Source organism: Galleria mellonella, unplaced genomic scaffold, assembly GCF_026898425.1.
Source record: "Galleria mellonella isolate WM207_F2 unplaced genomic scaffold, CSIRO_AGI_GalMel_v1 utg78, whole genome shotgun sequence".
In the NCBI taxonomy this organism is placed as follows: domain Eukaryota; kingdom Metazoa; phylum Arthropoda; class Insecta; order Lepidoptera; family Pyralidae; genus Galleria; species Galleria mellonella.
The window spans coordinates 321,758-342,593 of NW_026442151.1; the positions used below are offsets into that span (position 1 = coordinate 321,758).

Genomic DNA, 20,836 nt, shown 5'->3' on the forward strand with positions numbered 1-20,836 from the left:
TTTATGCTAATCATACAGAAAAAAAAAACTTTAATAATATAACAAATTATTAATTCCTTCTACAGACTGCACCCTTGGATCAAATGTTGTATCTGGCAGACAACTTAAGTTATTTCCCATACCAAGTTCAAGATGAACCATTGTTTATAATACACCACATTGATATTATAATTTCGACATCGGGATCAAATTTACTGCAGCTTTTTCGCGAGGTAATGTATATAAAGGTTTTAAATAAACAAATTGTCCTATTCTGTGATAGCTACTGACAGTAAGTTTTAGAATTATGACAAATATACTGTCAAAAACTTACAAAATTGTTTTCGTTCTGATGTAAATCTTTTGGCTTTGTTATATCGATTACATTTTTCAATTGTTGATTTGATAGATTTTAAAATATATGTATAATGTGAAGGGATTAATAAAAACGACCACGGAGGAAAAGGAGCAGTTGGACGAGGAGGAGGATGACGAGGAGGCAGAGGCGCTGGTGGCGCGACTACCGGTGTGCACGCGGCCACTTCGTGACGCCATGCGGCAGGCACGCGGTTGCCTCTTGCTGCTCGTACTCAAACAGCACCTCAAGCAACTCTACGGCTTCACTGATGCGTTAGTATTACCCTTATACGTGATCTTATATCTTACATGTGATTATATATCAAGTTTTTATATACAAAGGAAAAAAGTGGTGACTTAAAAAGTTACTGTACATAAATATCAGAACGCTTTTAATTTTTAATAATATATACATAAAATTCTATTGTTGTCCCACTGTTACGTCAAAGTTTCTCTTATAACAGGAAGTTATAACCTATTATTACTGGGTTACTTAAATTGCCTGGTAAAGAGAATTAATTCGAGTTTCCTTCTCTTGCATTGACATATTCTGCTTTGTTCCTTTAGTCGCCTTTTACAACATTGAATGATGAAAAGAATGGACATGAAAAGGAATAATAACATCATATTATGTATACTCGATTATTATACGTCCATATTTGATTGGATGGTAGTCTCTTGCTTAGTTTTCTTCCAGACTGGAAGACGTATGCTCGCAGCCACTTACTCCTCCCCGCTATGCAATTCACATCCTAGCTACCTGACTACATAAATTTATATTTTACAGAAAAATCAACCAATACTCCCCTTCAGAGAGTGTAAAAGTATACGAGAAAGCAATTTCGCGACGGCACGCTCCTATATTCGAGCCTAAGGCTACCATCGCGCAGCTTAATGACGTCGAAGATGAAGAGGAGCTCGATGAGCGCGGTTGTCGGCGGCTCGTCGACGACTATCTAGAGGTAAGTACGCTGCCTATTATCTCATTTTAATTTATAACCAATACTACTTCTCCACAGGTTAATATTATTGATTGTAATACGGCATTGCCGTGCAGTACTCGTATCGCGTTCAATCGCAAACAATGCAGTACATTGTTACAGATACATCACTCGATCTTATTAAAGTTAAATATATGATTTTTTAATGTAATTTATTCCTATAACATAATTATTCATATTTATCGTTAGAAATATAAATACACATTGTATGTCAACTGTAAATTAACCGGATTGATTTATAAAATGAGCGCAATATTGGAATGTTATTTACACGTATTCACATAACTGATGATCTTTGATGTCCGCCAAAAATTCGCCTGTGGCACGATCATAGGAAGTGGTAGAAGACAAAATGATGTCAGCGCGAATGATGTATTTTCATTACACGCGTGGGCAACGCGTGTAATATTCAAGTAAATAATCTATATTTTGTGTCTAACTCGTGTTTCTGCCACTGTGAAATTATAACATGAGAGTTACCATGGGCATCGCAAAGTATTTTTGTGAAGTTCATAGTGTCGTTTGTATATAGGCATGTTATCACTTTTCATCAGGTGACCCGTCAGTTTGTTTGCAATACTGAGTTTCATAAAAAAAAAATCTTACTGCTCAAAATCGATTCTAAATCGTTTATTTTTTTCAGTTCAAGCAACTAATGCTGAAATTCGATCCGGAAGAAGAAGATGACGACGATACTGCGGCCACGAACACAACGGGCACGGCGGCGACGGCGACATCGGGCGCGACGGCGGCAGCGGGGACGACAGCAACGGCGAGCAGTGGCGATACGACGCCGGCGCCCGCGCCGCCCGCCGGCACGTAGCGCCCGCACTAGGGCGCCGCCGCCGCCGCCGCCGCCGCTGTACATTACCGCCGCCCGCCGGCACGAGCCGCGCCGCCGTCCGCGCCGTTTGTCTAAGTGAATTATATTTGAGAAGCTCGATTTTGTTTTTATATTAAAGTCTTGTGTGTAGATAATTTTTATGAGGAATATAAAGTATATGTACCTACTATGGCTTGAGTTTTTCGAGAAGGCGCTCTCTTTATCGGCCCGTTATGTCTGTTGAGATATGCGTGGCGTACTCCACTCCGAAAGACCATGTATGACATTCGGGAACTAGCTTTTTGTCGCACGGCATGGAGCGCTATCGTGTTGAAGTTACTCGTGACTTTTGTACATTCGAACTTAAATATATAATGTAATATTATTATTAAATAAAAAATTATGTTAATATTTGAGGGTACTGCAATAAACTGCATTTCTTATGATAAGAAAACATTAAAGTTAAAAGGCTAGATTTTTACAAAATTATCTTTTGTATTTACAACCCTGTTCATATCACTTCATTTTACGAAAATTTTATCATAACAATTTACAACATTCTATAATTTTCAAACGATTTAATATAAAGCAATCAAACAGATATTTTATCCTGTCGTTCTTCAGAAACGGCAAACTTATTGCATAGGAAAAAGATCAGCGTCTCTGAAGTAGGGTTCACTTTGCCCTCAGCTATGAGTCTGCGAAGATTGCGGATGCGCTGCTTGTGCGGATACTCATGCGATACAGGTTGTTGCTGGAACAGACCAAGCACATATGAGAATGTTTTCGTACCAGTGTCGTGGAACTCGTGTACAACAATTGTAATAATACAAAATACCTACATGAAAGATAACAGATGTACAGTATCTCAATACGTGGGGAAAAATAGGAGAATTACTAGAAAAATATAATTCCTTTACTAAGTATCTGAGTGGTACCTATCTATCTATTCTATGTAAGAGCTGCGCTCTTATCGATGGAGCTCTTGCAACTCACTACGATTTTCTACGAGTCTCTTCACCTCTTAATACGACACGACACAATTTTTTTCCTTGATGCCTTGATCTCCCTCTTCCCCTTCTATTATAATATTCATAAGTTCGTCGTGTCGTATCAAGTGTCCTAACATTTTTTTCCCTTCTGACCTCAATAGTTTTTATAATTTGTCTCTTTTACTTAACTCCTTAGTGGTACAAGAAGTACAATTACAGTATATATTAAAAATATAATGTATAAGATATTCTGAATATTGAGCTCTTTTATATTAAAATCCCAGAAGATATCAAACAAAAACTTTTGTTTAACTTTTAACACTTCTGCATTCCTCCTAATTTATTACATATTATTTTTGTAAGTTACTACCACAGGTTATAACTACATATAGCTCTATTTGTTATTTGACTAAATATCAAATTTATAACACGAAATGCTGACAGATACCACATACAAACAGTTTTCAGAATCGAATTGAATGTGCCACAGTTGGATTTACAATTAGGATCTACCTATGAATTCAGAGATTTCTTTTTCATTTTGATTCCACTTTTATACAACTTAGAATGGCAAACAAGCTGACAGCCCACCTGATGGAAAGTGGTAACCGTCGCCTATAGACATGAACAGTACCATGCACATAACAGAGTATACTGTTTCGCCCATGATACCCCCCATGCGTTGCCATTCCTGAGGACTCAGATGTTATTCCTCTGTACCCAGTAAATTTACGCCATATCCCACCCTTCAAACCAAAACAACTGTTTCACGGTTGAAACACGAATGGGACAGAGGTACTCAAGCAATCGACTTTTGTACAAAGTCTCCCTCTGGTGTGAATAAAAGATATTTTTTTTTTCTTTTTAATTCATAAATCAATCAATGGATATTTTTCTTTAGTATTTTATAAAATGTATGTTAAGAACAATAATAATGGTGATAATTCTTGCAATTTTAACAGTGAGTCGATTATAAGAAAGAAATTTCCGTATAATTTATTGTAGAGATAATTAAAGAAATAAATCACCATTTAATATGATAACCTACATGCGTTGTATAAATGAAAGTATTATAATTGTTTTAAAGCACAAATATAACAAACATGAATACACCAAAACTGTTGTATATAATCTAACAATAAATCCAAAAGTTGGACATTTACATAGACTGGCCTCGCAGCAAGACAAAAACATAAACACTTTCGCCTTTGCCAAATCCGAAAGAGGAGATTGACGTCAATGCATTTATGATATTGATTTACAATTTATGTAGTTTGCTATTTCCTTATTACATATTGCTATAGTAGATATGTTTGACGTTATTTAGATAATTAAAAAAATCGTGCAAGATTTTATAATTATATACCTCTCTGATTACTAACTACCTAATACGAGTATACTATGTTGGCTAACATTTGTTTAATATAATAAATCAAGTTTATAACTAATCACCACATTAGGATTAAAAAAGATATAATTTTGGAATACACTTGAGCAAGCCAAGTCTCACTGACGACTAGTTGATTGTTTATATTTTCTTGGAGTTAGTCCAAAACATGTCTACGTGTATAAAAAGCTTTTCACGCTTAAACAATATGTTTCCGCCGACATATAAAATAATTAAAAAAAAAAACATTAATAGTTATTATTGAAATGGCAAACAAGCTTACCGTCTTAATAGAATGTCGCATATAGCGAATGTTGACATAAACTATGCTCATTAAGAAAAGATGTTTCATAATGTATGAAGCCTAGGCCCGTACTCCAATATATACGGTTTTTCTAACAGAAAACAAAGCGAAATTCGCTTTAATTTCCGGCACAAATATTTCGAATTCAATATTTGTCGATATAAATTCTGAGGAGTTAATTCTAACGCAATTCTACTAAAAATTTAGTTTATACTTGTAATGGTATGCAATTTATTGGATTGATTGCAATTATGTTTTAACACAGATAAAGGGTAAGAAGGAAGTACCTGTCTACGTTTTAACTTTTTTTTTCTTTTGTTGAATCCTCAATATACAATTTTTGTAATGTTTCATATGTTTACCATGTTAGTGTTGCAGCTGAATACCTACCTTGTTAGGAGTACATATACATGGAAAGATGACCAGCATGAAAGTAGTAGTAGCACTTGTATTGAACACAATAGATTTAGTTCTTAGTCCAAGAAACTTGACACACTAAATACACGAAATACTATATCGCAGTATTATTATATTAAAATATTATCTAATTTGTAAAGACAGTTTTTCAGACAAAAATCAATTTATAGAACATGACAAATATTAAGGTTATTAGGCAATAACGTTTTTCTTTTTCTATTTTCAAATTTTACTGAAGAGTTTATTAATACCTAGTTTGCACTTTAACATGACGTTATAATTTTGATTTTAACATGGTAAGTACCTACTTACATGACGTAAAACTACAATCATAAAAAAATAATCAAAAACATTTTTATGTCATAAAACTATTTAATAAATTAATAATTTTCTATTTTTCCTATAATTCTCTTATTGAGATACTGTACAGTAAAATACTACGTATGATCCTGTACTGTACTCAAAATGAAACTTCCTTTGTTTACTTTTGTTAACATTATCACTAGGTGTTATTTTGTATTTATTACAACTGTACAGGTTGGTACATGTATGGTATAGGATATGATAGTTTCGTTATCATTTGGTGTGAGTAATCCGAATAATATATAAATAAAATAAAATAAAATTAGATAACGATAAGAAAAACAATAGCGTATATATATTGTCATTGACAAAAAATAATAATAAAAAATACAAAGAGGTTTCACAACATACACCCCACCTTGCGCATACGCATTACTACAGCGCAATAACAAAATACAAAATTATATGTCAAGTCGATGAGGAAGTTTCACAGGACGACCAGAACGTGTAATCTTGGCTGGACAATTTTCAACCTCAACTTTAGAATCAATAACTTTATCATTTGATCCCGATGGCCGTGGAAACTGAATATCCTCTAATTGTGACACCTCTAGAGGGTATAAACGTTGCAAAGGTCGAAGACGTTCGCCTTTAGCCGTTTTAATACGAGCTACCCTACCAATGTTATCAACACCAGGACATATCTGTAAAATGAGACCCAAGGGCCAATTTACGCGTTTTAAATCATCTGAACCAATAAGTACAATATCTCCAGGTTTCAGATTGTTCTTATTTTTGCCATACTTTTGCGTTAATAACGATAAATATTCTGATCTAAATCTTTGTTTTAAATCCCTATTGATTTTTTCAATATAACGATAACGAGTAGCAAGATTAGATGAATAAGCTTGGTCTAAATCACTTGTATAAGTACTGCCTACCTTAAGAAACATTGCAGGAGTAAGAGCTGTAAAATTTTCAGTGCTGTCTGCTATGTAAGTTAAAGGACGTGAATTAATAAGTGCTTCTGTTTCGCACAGTACAGTCATCAATTCTTTTTCTAATAGAGCAGCTTTACCTAAAACTCTTCTCAGAATTTCTTTAATAGTACGAATCATTCGCTCCCACCATCCACCCCACCATGGCGCTTGTGGTGGAATAAAGTGCCATGATATCTTTTGAACTGAGGTTTTGAAAGAAACGTCGTCCCAATTAATTGAATTTAAGACATTATTCGCTCCTCGAAAATTAGTAGCGTTATCGCTGTATATAATCCTAGGCCTACCTCTTCGTGCAATAAAACGTCTTAACGTCAACAGGAACTCTTCAGTACTAAGTGAAGAGCATATTTCCAGATGTAAGGCTCTGTAAGTAGCACAAGTAAAGACTACTATCCAGCACTTCTGATTAGATTTGAGATATACTGGTCCTGCTAGATCTATACCCGTTACTTCAAATGGTACTCCACAAGTTACACGTTCTGCAGGTAATGGAGCGAAAGGTACAGTACTAGCCTTAGCATTATATCGTTTACATATAATACAATCTCGTACAACATTTTTTGCTAACCTTCTGACACCAACTATCCAATACTCTTCTCGTAAGTTATTTATAAGAGTTTGTGTTCCAGCGTGAAGACTATGAACATGTTTATATCGAACGAGTCGCCTCACTATTACATTTGTGCTAGGCAGTAATATCGGAGTTATAAAACTCTCAGTGTCACCACTTAGTGTCAATCTAGTTTTTACAAATAACATCTTGACTATCTTGAAAAATATCCATTTTGAGTCTTAATTTTATCTCATCAAAACTTTCATAAGACTCCTTTTGTATTATTGACATCAATCGAGTTTCTGCTCTTTCATACTCTTCAGCAGTAATATCTTTATAACTTCTATACTGTCGATAGAACTTGGAAAATCTCAAGCACCATGCAACGGTTCTAACAATTTTTGAATACTTCCCAAAATGAAGAAGTCTGTCAGAAAATTTGGTACCTTCTTGCACAGTTAAACAGCTTTTCTTTACTTCCTTGTTGACTTCATTTTCATCTGGAGCAACATCAGAATTGGGCCACGCTGATTGTGAATATATCCTCCCACCATCGACTTTTCAATAAATTTTGAGCATTGCATCCTCTTGATGGAAGATCAGCTGGGTTAAGTTCACCAGGTACATGACGCCAAGCATCTCTGTTACTTCTTTCTGTAATCTCTTTCACTCTATTGTGAACAAAAACATTTAGACCTGATTGCCGTCTTATCCATGCTAACACAATTCAGTCCAGTAGTATTCTTTGCAATTCAGCTGCAATGAAAATTTGGCTTCTGTAGCCAATCGTGTGGCTAACAAAGCTGCAATTAATTCAAGTCTCGGCATTGTAACTGGTTTCAATGGAGTAACTCTACTTTTAGCAAGAACAAGTTGTACTGTTACCATATTATCATGTTCCGATCGCAGAAAGACGCATCCAGAATAAGCGTATTGGCTTGCATCACTAAAAACATGAATGGTGTTATTGCTCAGATAAATTTGATACACTCAATCTTCTTGGAATACGACATTTTTCGATAGCATTTACATGATGAAGCCATTCTCCTGATTTTCCCAATTCTAAGGTAAGTTCTTTGTCCCAGTCCATAGACTTTTCCCAGCACTTTTGTATTAATAGTTTCGGTATCAGTGTGGTAGGACAGAGAAACCCGATTGGATCGAAAATACTTTGCGCCATTGATAACAATGTCCTTTTTGTAAGCTTATCTGTAACTTGTTTGAAAAAAGGAACTTTACAATAGAGTTCATCATTTTGAGCATCCCAAGTAACTCCTAATACAGAGGTATCTGCTTGATTTTTATCTAAAGTAGGGCCAGTCACCCGACATCTTAATTCAAACTTACCTTCGTTCATTATGTGCAAAGCTTCATTCATGAATTTTTTCATTTCAGCTTCATTGTTAACACTGACTACACAATTATCAACATAAAAGCTCTTTCTCAATTGACTGGCAGTATCGCCTACATATTTCTCGAGGTGGTATAGAATAGTAGCTGATAGAAGGTATGGACTCGTTTTAACACCAAACACTACACGACGGTGTCTAAAAATTTTTAATTTTCTATCTCCTAGGGTTGTCCCACCATAAAAATCGATCATTTGGATGGATAGATATTTGTCTTTTTTATATCGGCGATAATACCTATCTTGCCTTTTCTAAATTGAATAAGTAATTTTGGTATTAATTCTATAAGATTGCTTCCTTTTTCTAGACAAGAATTAAGACTGACACCTTCTTTAGTCGTAGCAGATGCATCAAACACAGGGCGAATTTTAGTCGTAAGGCTAGATTCTTTAACAACAGCGTGATGAGGCAAATAATGTCCGGTTTGAATATTATCACCCATAACCTCCTCAATTATGTTACTATTTAACCATTCGTTGAACACCTCATCATAAGCGTTCAATAAGCCTAATTTTGTAAGCTTATTAGTAGTTGAGTGAAGACGTTTTATTGCTAAATTAAAGTTAGAAAATAAAATGTCTGCTGTATCCTTCCATGGTAAACTAATTTCATACCTATTCTCACCATTTATGGCTTCCGAGAACTTTTAACCTGCGCCTCATCTTTTATACCTATTGATTCAAGTTTCCACAGGTCATCAATATCAAATGAACAAGCGTGTATTGAAGTAAAATTACAATACGTACCAGAAGTAGGTCCCTGAATTACCCAACCAAATTTTGTCTCGATCGCCACCAAATTGTCACTTACATGTTCTGATCGCCCAGTGTACAACGAACCTAAAACATCAGAACCAATTAGTAAAGAAATCTCTGTCACTTCATTAATACAATCAGTGATGTCAATACCTTTATCCTGTAGTTGTGACAAAAGTGAGCCTGACTTTATCTTTGGCAAATTATCGCATATTTTCCTCTGCTCAAGTGCCTCTATTTGAATTTCATACTTACTATTGAGGCTTTTGCAATTTAATATAAATAATCTATGATTTTTTAATTTAGTCACTACTCCGCCGAACAAATTGTGCCTTAAGTGTTCATTACCTGTAGGTTTAATATTCAATTTCTCGATTGCATCTGACCTTATAAAAGAGCGTTGAGCACCTGAATCCAAAAGGGCTCTCACTGTAATGGTTTTCTCTTTGTATACTAAATTTAGTTTGACAGTTTGCAATAAAACTGTACTCGGTTTTATAGACTGTTTAAGTACTTGATCTTCTGCCTTCTTTGAAATCTTAGGTAATTCGGCACACATAATGGGATAATGTCTTTTTTCACAAACAATGCATTTGGGATATTTTCTACATTTTTTTGCATGATGTCCAATTTTTAGACATATCAAACATGTATTCTTCTTTTTCAGAAAATCTTTCTTTTCTTCTAAATCCCATTTAATAGGCCTTTTACATTCAGAACTATTATGCGTGGGTTTATCGCACCATACACATTCTCTTATTTCATTTTTAGTATGCACGACATTTTTCTCTTTGTTTCTGACAGCTGTACTTAAAAAACTTGCTGACGGAATTACAGGATTTGGATCCACGCTAGAAAAACCTCCTCGTGATAAATTAATTTTTTCTTCAGATTCAACTTCCTTACGAACAAAATGTAAAATTGTGTCAGCTGACTCTTTTCTTTATCGTTAGTCGCGACGTTCGCCTGACATCTGTTCCATGCGCGTAATATGTCTTCCGGCAGTGCAGATTCCACCATTGGAAATAAAAAGGCGGCATACTTATCTTTCACGCCGAGAGATTCTAAAGCAAGAATCTGAGTCATTAGTTTATCATATAGGATACGAGTGGCCATCTTAGAATTATCGTTCCTTTGGACGATTGTTAACTTTAAGAGTTCTCTAACGTAATATTCTATTATAAGTTCATCTTTTCCATACCTTTGTTTGAGCTGTTGCATTACCTTTGGGTAGTTTTCTGCTGAGGGTGGAAAACTTTCCACTATTGAATACTTTGTAGGAGATATTGAAATTTATCTTCATCATCTATGTCGCTGTCGCAGTCAATCTTCTTGAACTGTGTCCAGAATGGAATCCAACTTTTTATCTCTTCGTTCAATAAAGTAAGCTGTAACTTCGGAAGACGAAAGTGGCGACGATGCCTTTGGGAAGTCTCTCCACTCTCTCTATCTGCTTTAATTACAGTATCAGAGGCCGAAGAGCGGGCTGGCTGCAGTTCTCGCTGACTTTGTGTTTCAACAAATAGAATTTACTGGTGTAAGCCTCGGACAGTTCTAAATCATCATCGAAAAAATTTTCGTCCCGTTCCTCCATGTTCAACCACAAATCCATTAATTTGTTTTGGAGGAATGTTAATTCGTCGAAAATTTTGGTGATATTTAATATTTCCGCGCTCATACCTGTTTTATCATTCTTCTCTAGAAAATCTTCTATACGTTTAGCACACATAGTAAAACGACGACGTACTACTTTTCTTTGTAATAATGCCTGTTCCATTTTTACGCTGATCACGGTTATTCCGAATAATATATATAAAATAAAATAAAATTAGATAACGATGGAAGCAGGCGAAGAAAAACAATAGCGTATATATATTGTCATTGACAAAAAATAATAATAAAAAATACAAAGAGGTTTCACAACAATTTGGTATATAAGTTCACAAATCAGGGAATTCTTAATAGCGTAGACAGAGGCTTTTTTTTAATGGGTGATAATGGTATGGTAACCCCCGCCTGCGCTATCGGTATACACTGGTGGGGCACCAGTGAGACGACAGTTGAGGACGAAAGCAGGTCAGTTAGCTAATCCTGACGAATTCAACTAGAATTAAACACGATGGTTTTCAGGGGAACCACGTGGAGGTCGACCTGATAGGGTATATTGCTAGTAATGGGGCTATTTAACCCCATTACTAACAATCCCTTTCCCCTCGCAGTACCCCAGAGGCAGTACCGCCCGCATGGCGTGGGGGAAGGGGGTGCGGTTGGCATACGCCTGGGACACCAGGGATAAAAATTTGCCTAAACCGTTAGGTAGACTAAGCCCGAACCTGAACAGGAAAGAACGGTTTGTTAAAGTCATAACTGGAACTAATACCCTCATTGCTAGTAATATATCCTATCAAGTCGATTTCCATGTGGTTCCACGTGAAAACCATCGTGGTTGATTTTTATCGAATTCATCACGAGGGCCTAACTGATATGCTTTCATCCTCATACTTATCATCTCTCACTAGTGCCCCCCCCCCCCCAGCGTATACCGATAGTACAAGCGGGGATGTCATTCTATCTTCACCCATTAAAAAAAAGTTTACTTCCACTTGGTTCTCTCTGGAAACTATCATCATTAATTCCTGGAGAATTCGTCACGATTAGCCAACTGACCTAACTTAATCCTCACCTATCATCATCATGGCCCCCAAATGGTCCATAACCTTTCGATTTAAATCCTATAAAAATATGCATCTTAACACTAAGCGTATTTTTTTTTAATAGGTGATAATGGAATGGTACCCTAGCCTGCGCTTTCGGTACCAGTGAGAATGAAGCAGGTCAATTAGCCCATCCTGACAAATTCAACAAGAATGTTTCAGGATGGTGTCCAGGGATCCACGTGGAGATTTACCTAATAGGGTATATTACTAGCAATAGGGCTGTCAAACTCCATTGCTAACAATCCCTTTCCCCCCACTAAGCGTATTTAGGAGTAGTACTTGGGTAGTACCCATCACAAAATTGTTTGGTGCCCACCGCAAAACCAGGCGTGAAGTTTTTAGTTATGAGAAAAAGAATGTTTAGACATTAGTACATACACCCCTTTTTAAATAGACAATTGAAATATTTGTTACTAACCTGTTCTGCTTGTAACTGCTCAGTTGTATTAGGCTTCCCTGCTATTGAATCATCCCACATAACTGGGTGCCAGGGGCGGCGTGACGGCCTTTCAGGCAGAAGCGCTGGCTGCGGCGGTTTCAGAGGTAGGCTCCGTACATCAACGTACTCTTCATCTTCAAATTCAATAGACTTTCGACTCATCGTTATCTAGATATATAAAATATTTATGTTAAACTTTATCCACGTACATTAAAAACTAATATTATTTAGAATTAAAGTAAGATTTTTTTCTTAATTTTTAACGATATTGGTAATAACTATATCGCTTGTATATCGTTTTTATGCACCTGTTTAGCTACAAAAAACAATAATAAAAAAAGAAACATTCTTTATATAATTCGTTATTTTTTTTTATTATATAAACAATAATACAATCAGAAACTAAAATACAATATTCATATTAGAATCGCATATCTAACGAGCAACAATATCATTACGTTTATTTGACTACAAAACAGTCAAATAAACGTAATGAAATTGGCGACTTTCATAGTTTAGTGATAGACACATCCCGATAATTGCGAGATTGTTTCAATTCCTATGTTTGTATTGACCTGCGTGTATTCTGCGCAACAATATCTTACTATATATAAAAAATCCGTGTTACGATGTTCATTCACGCTGATCTCCAAAACCGCTTGTTTAATTTTTAAGATTTTTTTAATATGTTGTGTTCGTACTATTTGCTCCAACTTGAAAGATGGGATAGTTTTTATTCGTTATTTTAATATATTAATATATATAATATATATATATATATATATATATATATATATATATATATATATATATATATATATAACAGATACGTACATACAGCATAAAATAGCTTCATGAACACCTATTTATAAAGAAAAAAGTGACATATATAATACTAGCATTTACTTGCGACTTCGTCCACATGACAGGTATATTTTTATTAACAGAGATAAAAATTAAAGGAATGAGATATATAAAAACCTGATAGTTGCCTGTACATGTGAAACAAATTGCATTTTGTTAATTCTAAAATATAGATATTGAGAAAAATAAATATTTTACTGCAATTAATTTGTTATGTTTCATAGAAAAATTACTGCTGCGCAGTTACCGTATTTTTATGTGATTAGTAACTTGGCAAAGAGACAAGAAAGAATTTTTCGAAGTCGTATGATCATAGAGACTATACAAGTCGTCGCTTGGGTACCGCTGTCCCACTCGTGCTATTGCCACGAAGCATCTATGTTCGCACGACTGGGATATGTACAATAACACCATATTTTCCAAGAATCAGAAGTGGTTTCATGGGAATCACTATGCATATGTAATGTCCATAGTTAGGTTCATGTCTCTAAGCTACATTTTCACTTCAATCCTCTATTTTATCCATTAATTTGAGCCCACTTGAGCTCAAAATCAGATGGAATTTGAAATAAAATTTGTGTTAGCAATATCTGTAACTGATACTTGGTTACCTCATTTCTTTTTGTTCCTGCAATTGCACATTGATTATAAGTAAATATAGATATTTTCGATACATTTGAAATAATAGCAACAATAAATTCACTATTTAAGTACTTACCTATGTTTACGAAAATATTTGCTTAGAAAATGAATAAATCAATTATAAAGAAAAGACATTTGTAATCGACTCACCGAAAAGAGGTATGTGAAACAATACCAACAATAAATTCACTAAAAACTATGTTTAACAAAATACTCACTTGTTTCTAAGATGAACAAAAGACTGTATTGAAGTACAATTTCTTTCCACTAAGACGTGGAACACGTTTGCGAACCAGATAACCGTCTAATAACACTATCTATTTGTTACTGGCCACCAATTTCATACAGTTTTATTTATAATCACAGCGCAGCGTACCATTGTATGTGTTGAATACGACTGAAATTAATTACTTTCTCAGTCTACGATTCAAGCAAGGCGCTCTTTCCTGACATGTGAGTCTTGGACAATTCCCAGCAAAAATAGGAACATTAAAAACAGTATTGACATGTAGGACACTGACCGTATTCTATGCCAACTGATGATTCGGTAATGTCGAACAGTATTACAACTACTCATTTTGTGATTGGTACCTACAATAGTCAACAGTATGTATTTATAGACATCGCTAAACGATAAAGGTGGTACTTCATTTAGTTTCCATCTGTGCAAAATTATTGATGACGTCACAGACATGCCTATATTTCGTCCTAAATAATTCAGTAAATCCGTGATCGGGCATGTTTAAAAAGCAATAAATAAGACACCGAAAGGGTTACCTTCATAGTGTAGTGGTTGACACCTCACTCTAATGGCTGCAGGTTCGTTTTATTTCCCACAATACAAACAATTCTATTCATTCGTAGGTATACACGTTTGTTTTGATCTGGGTATTTTCTGCGTAACATCTTGATGTATAAAAATACCATGTCACGATGTTCATTCATGCTAGTTTCTGAAACAGCTCAACTGAATTTAATGAAATTTTATGAATGTGTATTGTTTACTCCAACTTAGTATAGTTTTTATCTTGACAATTATCACCATTTCGTGAGCTAGTGCTTGCACCAAAATTTAATTATGATATTCTTTTTATCTACCTTTATTATCTGGATAGATTTTGATAACTAGTCGCCTAGTATTAAACTAACTAGAATGAACATTGTATAGTACTCGTAATGACCCCAACCACATCTGTCATGGTCATTATTTTAATTTTTAGTCGTGGGGTCAATGGCTAATGATTAGAGCACACTTTCACTAATTTGGTGAAACCACCTTGACTTTGACGACCTTGTGGTGTAGCGATTTATCGCATTGTCTCATCTACTGATGGTTCGGGTTTGATTCCTGCACAAAACAAACATTCTGTTTTTATTGTTATGAGTGTATGTACGAGTATGTATGTCTTAATGTATATATTTAGAGGGAAAGGAATTAGTGATGGGGTTTGAAGTTCCCAATGCTAGCAATATACCCCTATTAGGTCGACCTCCGTGGTTCCCCTTGGAAACCATCGCGGCTAATTATGTTTAAATTCGTCACAATGAGCTAACTGACCTATTTCATACTCACCTATCATCACTCACTGGTGCCCCGCCAGTGTATACCGATAGCGCAGGCAGGGTTATCATTCCATAATCACCCATTAACAAAATTATATATTTACAAAATAATATATTCAAATATGTCTATCAGTTGTCTCGGGACTAGATGACGCTGTGATGATGGGATAAGAGGGATAGTTTAATCCATTGTGTTTTATTATAAGAATAGAATGGTAAGTGTGAAAAATACCGGCCATACAAAGTTCAAGGGGCGCTAGGGTTTATTGAAGGCGCTAAGAGTCATAACCACGCATTAATCAACGTTAATATTTTTAACTGGACAATAGGACTGTGCCGTCAAGAGAATCTGTCCTTGTCAGCTTACCCAACGCAACCCGTGGTGCTCTAGGTTTTTTTACAGCCCGGACGTCTTGAAAAAACCCGACAGACACAAATTTGTATGGAAATCTAAGTTTACCAGAACTGACAAACTTTTGTGCTCTTCAAGTCTCTATAGTAAAAAAGTAACAGTCAAATTAGTAAGCCACTGTAACAATTTTTTTTCTAATATTGATCAGGCTGCTTATAGCTAATTAAAATAATTGTATACCAAGAAGGGTGATGATTTTTAATATTGAAGTTTAGTTGCCCAATATACCATGTTTGCTCGAGATCAACACAGTCCTCATTGTAAACCATAGAACATAGAGCCTCAAAAACGAGCTCACTCTTTGTTAGCTAATTATTAAATTAGAGGACTCATTTTTTAAGTGTTCTATATACTTACGCATAAAATGTATCTTGACGTATTATTTAATAAATAAATGTTTACACGTTAAAAAGATGCAGAAATTATAAGACAAATATAGAAGTTATAAAGGTATCACTCATAACTATTTATCACGCTAAATTGTATGGAAAAGTTGACCCGTATTTTTCAAAGCATTTCTATGGAAACACTCTATCTATATAATCTAAGAATTTATCATAGATTTCCCAGAGACTGATATTATTGCGAAGTCCTTTGCATTTTCATGGAGACTCCTGTCCCACTCATGTTTTTACCCGCCGAGCGGCTCTGCTTGCATTTCTGTGTTTTGGTTTGAGAGATTAGTAAAGAAATTGCTGATACTGATTTATAATACTTACTCCTTGGAAATGGCAATAGTACATATGCGTATGTAAGCCCAAAAATAAGGTACATACGTAAAACTTTTGCACAAAGTATGCTTACGCGCTATAGGAACAAGAAGATATCAATAGAGGCAAGAAATAAAAACAATAGCTGATAAAAATATCCAATTTAATATTGAATCTAAAACTAGTTAACAAATATCAAATAATATTGGCAGTCCATGTACAAAATTCAACAACATAATTAAGTATTTATTATATTGCATCAATATCACATAATGTCGCCTGCTGTATTACAGTCAACAACCATAACATAACGTTAACAACTTTCTACTTATTTTTTTTAGTTCCAATTCTTTCCGACTTGTTTTGAAACTTCATGCTTATTAGCGGCACGTCTATCTGTGAAATCTTATTTAGTTACGTAACAAATATCTATTACCCGTACCTTCTGTTTCGATTTTAAATGATTTTACAATCGACACGCTCTATTAATACTGTTCTGGAATTGCCTAAACAAGTAGTCTTAATCTCTACACGCCAGCGACAAGTTCGTCAAATGAAGCTTCGTGTTCTGACCTTGAAAGCATGTACTCAGGCAAAGTTACTCCTAAAGTTGCACTATATCGAGGCATAGTTTCTGCCCAGAAAGCACCCTTGGAGCTATCACCTGCAAATTCTTCAGGTGCGGCTATGTTAGTTTCATCAACAATAATTGCCCTAGCTTCGCCTTCTGATGCTACACTTCTCTTTGAACGTTGCGCTGTCGTTATTTGTTGGGTGGATCTAGCATTATGAGCAGCAGAACTAACTACAGGATTGGATGCAGCGACAGTTAAAACGGCTTGAGGAGTTTTCTTGCGTTTTAACTTCTTACCGTAACCGGTATTAGCTACAACATAAGCAGCGGATTTTTGTTGGCCTGGCGGTGCACTTGTAGTAACTGTTTGGCTCTCGGCACCTTCACTACCTCCGTCAATAGTCGCAGGTTTGGATGTAAATTCTTTGAGTTCTTGATAAGCAAGGTGGCTCCGTTTTGGTGCAGATTCAGACACAAACATACATTCTTCGTGTTTCAAACCAGATTTGTCAAGACATTGGAAGCATGTCATTCCATTTTTCTGCACTTTTTTGCAAGCAGATCTATCTTTTTTTTTAAATTCAGCTAATACATGCTCTACATCCTTCTTGGGTTCATTATCAGAGTAGAACCCTGGTAAAGCCTGTTTGTAATTGTATGGTTTAGCTAACGAATCAGTATGTTCCTCTGAACTCTCCTTTTCGGTTGACGCTCGCAACGCTTCACTCGGCTTTGGTTTAGATGTATGCACATAATAAGCTTTATAGTTGTCTTTGGGATTATCTTCATCCTTATTTTCGTTTTTGTAATGACTATATGGTTTTTCGGGGTCTGTGCCGTGATCCTCGTGACTATCTTTAGCTACTTCGTATTTTGCCGACTTTGATGGCTGCTCCTGTTTTTGATCACTCTCTGGTTCGTCAGGTTCATCATTGCTGTCAAACTTTTTTTCTTTCGAATATGCATATTTATTGTTTTTAGGTTCCGCGACATAAGAACAGGATTCATAGTTTCCTCCAGTTTTGGGATCTTTACATATCATACAAGTCATGTCATCTTTCTTAACTTCTTTACAGTTACCAGGATTTCTTTTTATTTCTGCAGCTTGTTGCTCAGATAACTCCTTTATTCTCTCATATTCTTTGTGATCATATCCGGAGTCATAGTCGTAAGGATACTCATAATCTTTTTTAGGATTTTTTTCTTCTTTATAGGCGCTGCTATAAAGTTCACTATCAAAAGCCTTGGGTTTTGAAATATATTCAGCTTTATAATCATATGGATCCTCATCCTCGTGGCTGCTCTTTTTCAAATTTTCTCTCTGCCTTCCACTTGTGTACCGTCGTATACGTGCAGGTCCTGCAATATAAGCATTTGGCTTGTAGTTTTGATCATTTTCAGAACTTTCTACCAATTCTTCTTTACGATAATTCAAGGGATGGGACACTTCAACATTTGTAACTGAGGGTTGAAAATATGCTGCAACTGAAGGATTTTTCTTCAATGCTGCTAAAATTTCTTCACCGTGTTCTTTTTCTTCGGGTTTGTATACCTTGTAATCGGCATCGTGTACAGTTCTAATATCATATCGTAAAGGGCCAAGTTGTTGCCCGATGGGAACTAAATGTTGTTGCTGTTTTTGATTTTGTTTTGAACGTTCAACTAATTTCGCTGAATTCACTTGTGGATAAAAAGTTTTGCTAGCAATGGGATTGAAACCGAAATGTTCAGCAGAAAAGCCGCTCTCTACCGGAGCGAGACGAGTTTGCAACGAATCAATAGAACTACTGACTACAGTGTCGAATAATTGTGGATATTTGCTCTTATCTATATTAAGTATCGCCGCGGCAACAGGTTTCGAAGCCAGCGATGTACCGCCTGAAAATGATAAATTATATGAATTTTCATATATTTAACATTCCACGAGGTATTAAATATAATATATAAGTATCTCAAGAATTATACACGAAGAATACAATAAAACTAAATATTTAAATAATACCCACCAGAATCACTAGATTCAAATAAGGAAGAAAAATCCAAAGGTTGAACGAAACCCTTATCTTCTTGCTGGCTGGAATATACACCGTCACATATCGCCCACACTAATAACTGGAACAAGAATGAAATTAAATCTGAATGTTATTTATATTTTAATTAGGCTAGATTAATAACACTCTATCACTTAATCGTACCAGACATCCGAATCTAAACATTTTTCAGTATGGGTATAAACCCAAATTTAGTTTCTTAAAGCCCACAACTCCTCACGATGTTGAGTTGTATTTCGCGTTTGAGGTGGGATGAAAGTAACGTCACAAAATTGCAATGACAAGGTTTTATAGGCGTCAATATTGCGCAGGTGAAAGATCGGCGCAACAGACCGCGCGCACCACTCAAGCGTGTCTTACCGGACAATGTCCGCTTACTCCATCCGGCGGTCGACTGTGGGGTCACCACCTGGACCATTGGCCCATTGGTAGCTACTTCGACACAGTGGGTGACAGTAACTTTTTATCAGTATTCTCTCGCATGATGGAAACACTAGAAAAATTCGAGAGGTAATTATGTAGTTAGAGAAAAAATATAATTATAAATACGATTCCCGTTATCTACAAACAAACTAAACAAATATGACTAACTACAAAGAAATTTAATATTGTCACTGTTTATAGTATGTAGAATGAATGTAGGTCTAACAGCCCCATTGACACCACGTCGACCTCCACGGGGTCCCCTCTGGAAAGCATCGTGGTTAATTCTTGTGCAATTCGAGATGAGGGACTTAATGACCTGCTTTGCTCTCTAAAATGTTCAGACAGGTGGTAGCGTGGTAAGCTAAGTTATTAAGTTCCCTAAGTGTGGTTCAACACAATGATGGCTAGCTAATACGTTATAAATATGAACAGGTGTTGCCTGTAGGGACTTGTTTGCTCTGGTTACTGCAACTGATTTATTTTAATAAGGTGTTCCAATTATTTATTAATTATATTATTATTATATGCTAATATCTTAAATTTTAGGATCTGATACTACTTAGTAGATTGAATTCACACAAATTTATAGTTTATTCAACTATGAAAAAAGCAAAAGCTGAGTTTTTTGCCCGTTCTTTTTAACTAAAATTACATTCCGAATGGCCGATAAATTCTTTAAAAATTACTATTCAAAAATGCTTAAATTTAAGTTTACTTGAATAACAATTATTTCTTCTTCATCTTTCTTTCACAATAACCTGTTCTAATCTATTTAAATGGATACCTAAGTTTGTTAGTTACCTAATATCGTTTTCATTTACGTCTAAACAATTTCAATTCATTATTATTATATTATTATTACTTCTGTCAGTAAGTTGGTGCGTATTATTTTATTTATTATTTTCATATACTTAATTCTTTTTTACAATGTGTTCAATTCAATCAAAAAAATTCGTCATGAAATGTTCATGTAACGATTTCCTTACATAATGTTATTCTTTTTGCTTAAATAAATTGTTGAGCAGAATGTAAAGTGTGATACTGACTAATAAATAACGAGATCAGCATCAATGTAGTGTGTAAATAAATATACCTAATTCAAGAATACCTATTTTTGCCTACATACATTTTGTAGGCGTTTTGTTCTTAAATAGTAA

General features: G+C 35.2%; 3 protein-coding genes across 4 annotated transcripts in view; 1 reads left to right on the forward strand and 2 right to left on the reverse strand.

The window, feature by feature from the left end:
- LOC113517619 (nipped-B protein) overlaps nt 1–2,350 on the forward strand; it is a 16,425-nt gene extending 14,075 nt beyond the window's left edge. Inside the window, exons 23-26 of the mRNA XM_026902352.3 lie at nt 66–212; nt 416–609; nt 1,124–1,298; nt 1,981–2,350. Of these exons, the coding sequence (XP_026758153.1) occupies nt 66–212; nt 416–609; nt 1,124–1,298; nt 1,981–2,160 (696 nt within the window). The 3' untranslated portion in view covers nt 2,161–2,350. The remainder of the gene's footprint in view (nt 1–65; nt 213–415; nt 610–1,123; nt 1,299–1,980) is intronic.
- Nucleotides 2,319–14,877, reverse strand: LOC113517620 (uncharacterized). Of its 2 annotated transcripts, none has more exons than XM_052901447.1 (3): nt 14,721–14,877; nt 12,417–12,605; nt 2,319–2,522 (listed from the first exon to the last, which is right to left on the reverse strand). In XM_052901447.1, the coding sequence occupies exons 1-3, from the start codon at nt 14,724–14,726 to the stop codon at nt 2,319–2,321; spliced, it is 399 nt and encodes a 132-aa protein (XP_052757407.1). In that variant the 5' UTR covers nt 14,727–14,877. The 2 variants fall into 2 exon arrangements, with proteins under 2 accessions (XP_052757407.1, XP_026758154.1); XM_026902353.3 differs by lacking the exon at nt 2,319–2,522 and adding an exon at nt 2,623–2,914 and having other exon boundaries at nt 14,721–14,861.
- A 1,897-nt stretch (nt 14,878–16,774) lies between these two features.
- LOC116413407 (uncharacterized) lies at nt 16,775–20,784 on the reverse strand. The gene is made up of 3 exons (XM_052901625.1): nt 19,398–20,784; nt 19,209–19,314; nt 16,775–19,080 (listed from the first exon to the last, which is right to left on the reverse strand). The coding sequence occupies exons 1-3, from the start codon at nt 19,416–19,418 to the stop codon at nt 17,156–17,158; spliced, it is 2,052 nt and encodes a 683-aa protein (XP_052757585.1). The 5' UTR covers nt 19,419–20,784; the 3' UTR covers nt 16,775–17,155.
- Between the last annotated feature and the right edge of the window lie 52 nt (nt 20,785–20,836).